Source organism: Propithecus coquereli, unplaced genomic scaffold (assembly GCF_000956105.1).
Source record: "Propithecus coquereli isolate 6110/MARCELLA unplaced genomic scaffold, Pcoq_1.0 Scaffold199, whole genome shotgun sequence".
Lineage (NCBI taxonomy): Eukaryota > Metazoa > Chordata > Mammalia > Primates > Indriidae > Propithecus > Propithecus coquereli.
In genome coordinates this window covers 3042759-3045796 of record NW_012144855.1, presented here as the reverse complement: position 1 = coordinate 3045796, position 3038 = coordinate 3042759, and the positions used below count along the sequence as shown (strand labels likewise).

The 3038-nt window shown below is 37.6% G+C and overlaps 1 protein-coding gene across 1 annotated transcript in view; it reads right to left on the bottom strand.

Annotated features, from left to right (window-relative positions):
- ADAM22 (ADAM metallopeptidase domain 22) overlaps positions 1-3038 on the bottom strand; it is a 241994-nt gene that overhangs the window by 30160 nt on the left and 208796 nt on the right. The window contains exon 22 of the mRNA XM_012643499.1: positions 654-744. Coding sequence (XP_012498953.1) covers positions 654-744 — 91 coding nt within the window. The remainder of the gene's footprint in view (positions 1-653; positions 745-3038) is intronic.

Genomic DNA, 3038 nt, shown 5'->3' with positions numbered 1-3038 from the left:
CCAAAAAAGGTATAAGTTGAACTTGGAAGCTTAAGAGAATTAGGCTTTTAAAATTTGTAACTTAAAGTTGAATTTTAATTTTAACAAACAAATTAAATCTTGCAACGGTCTTTTCTCCACACAAATAAACTCACATATTTAACAAATAATAACACCTCCTGCATATCGGTTATGAAAATAAAGAGGCTTTGCCCTTAGCATGATACATGACCACAGCAAATGCTCATTGACAGATCTGCTGCTGCTGTTCTTGTTATTACTGTTATTGCTGCCATTGTTATTAAAGTACTAAGTTCTCTGATTGTCTTGCCTAGATTTGGGGGTACAGGTTTAAGTCAACAGAAGCTGTGTCACTGAAGTGCAAACCAACCCAGCCTTTTTGTAAGACACAATTTAGATTGGTTTTAATTCACTTCAGTGATTTTAAACAATATGCAGTACTTTTAGAATAGAAGGGCATTGCCTCAAAATTTTTTAAAAAAGGATCAATTATTACTTCTAACCATGCGAAGAAAATCACCGATTGTTGAACAAGACCGATTTTCATTGCAAGTGTATTTATGGAATGATACAAAACTTTCTAGAAATTTTCATTTAATGAAAATGTTTAAAAGTCTATTCTGATAGTAAAAAAACTGAGACATTTCACTTACTTATAACCCCATGCAGTGATTCCTAATATGAGGGCCAGCACTAAGATGGTGCCAGCAATTATGCCTATTATGATATTAGTGCCAGCAACACCTGGGAGGAAACAAAAGAAACAAGGACGATCAGTGATATAAAATTCTTTCAGGAACTTTATTCTCCAGATTTGTAATCATCACACTAACAACATTATTTGTTTTTTATTTTTTTTAAAAAATGGGTATTTTTCAAAGGAAAGAAAAATCAAGCATAATTCAGCAGTCCATATCAATTTTTTAAAATGATTTTTTATATATGTTCCTTTTTGATTCTTGTCCGAGTGCATTTTGCACAGTTGTATTTTCCACGTATTTATCTGGAAATAATGACGTCACTGAACTAAAAGAGGGAAAAGTAATAATACCAAAAAGCAAGGGAGGGATGCTAGTACATATACTGGCATATCACCCTTTAGGGAGGAATTTGTAGAATATCTTTGTTCCTTTTGACTCTCACCACTTTCTCAGAAATTCTAAAAATGTTACCGCACACACCACTCCATTTTGACAACTAATGCAAGGTCCTTATTGCTCTTACTGTTGTGTGTTTGTGTGTGATATTTTGTCTCTCAAAGTGAATATAAACTATTTAAGGGGGAAAACATGTCTACAGACTAATACAATCAGTGCTCAGGTGGTATAATGATAAAAGCACTGGGCTTGTAATTCCCAGTCTGGGCAATGATAGCTGTGCATTCTAGAGGAGGAAAACCCAAAGGGAAAAAAAAGTCTGGAGAGCTGGAGATTGGTGCTAATACAGCATGAGGAGGAGGTAGTGCCAGACTGGCAGAGACAGGCAGGCAGAAGCCAGGGCAAGGCCAAAGCTCAGGACTGTGGGATGGCATTGTTGTGTCAGCATCCTTTGTCAAGCAGGCTGAGATGCAATCCTTAAGGGGATCGCAGCAGTGAGAATGGCGCAGTGGGTCAAAGGCTTGGTCAATAAGCTCAAGTGAAGGCCCAAGAGCAGAAGAGGCTGATCTGAGTGAGGCCTGGCTTTGGAGTCAGGAGGCCTGTTTTGCGGATAATGACTTATACCACATGTTTAATTGCAGGGCTTTCGTCCAGAGCCGCTCAGATCCCTCCTTGTCTGCGCCACTCCCGAGGCATTCTGCTAGACATCAAAGGTGGGTGACTGAAGAAGATTCTAATTCCCCATGACGGAAATGGCAGTGTCTCTGTCTGGGAGCCCTCAGTAGTCATGTTGGACAGTAGGGCTAGGGCATGAGCAGACTGCTGGCACTAACCTGCCAGGTCCTCCGTGGGATGGGTGGACGCAGATGCCAGAGGATCTCTTGGTTTGCTAGTGTTTTCTTACTCTAAGACCTAGCATGTCTGTCCTCTCTTCCTTTTCTCCCAGGGATTTAACAGGGATCAATAAACTTAGATGCTAGTCTTAATCAGTTCTAAGTAATTGTAAGTGATTTTTGACAAGTCACTGAAACCCACGTACCTAAATATCCTCATCTCTGCATTAACTGCTGCAACAAGCTCCATACTACCATTGCTGAGACTCAGGACTGAAAAATCCTAATCGTACTGTGACTTTCTTTACTAAAGTTGTATTAGATTTTTTTACTTGTCTAGATGGTTGGAATGAACATATTCCTCTTTTCTCATCCTTTGGAAGTGAATGGATTTCAGGATTTGAGCATTATTTCATGCAAAAGAACTCAATAATGAAATGATGAAATAGTTTAAAAGGGGACATTTGCCTCCAACATATGAGTTCTTTCAACTATCCGCATGTAATTTCTACTTCTCCACTTGGGCCACCTTAGCTTTTATTTATTTATTTTGATTTTTTAAATATTTTAATAGATTTAGGGGGTCAAGTTGAATTCCATTACATATATATATAGTGCAGTGGTGAAGTCTAGGCTTTTAGTGCACTCATCATCCAAATAGTGTATATGGTACCCAATAAGTATTTTTTTATCTTTCACTTCCTCCCCTCTTTTTAAGTCACCAGTGTCCATTATACCACTCTGTGTGTCCTTGTGTAGCCATAGCTAAGCCAGTGCTTACCTCCCACTTACGTGTGAGAATATGAGGCATTTATTTAACTTTGAATCAACATAGGAGACTTAGAGCAACCACACTATGAAAATACATACAACTCAGTATACCAATCTAAAAATGATTTTCCTTTTTTCGTACACTTATCAGATTTCTTCTTTGACTAGTATTTGAAAATGATAAAAGACAATAATAAATTCCATCCATATATTAACCAATCTTATAACACCCCTCCTCTGTAAGGTATATATGCAAATGCAGAGAGGGAGAGAGATCATTGTATTAATGGCAGATATAGAATGAATTCATGTACAAAATAAATGCAAAATTTCATTT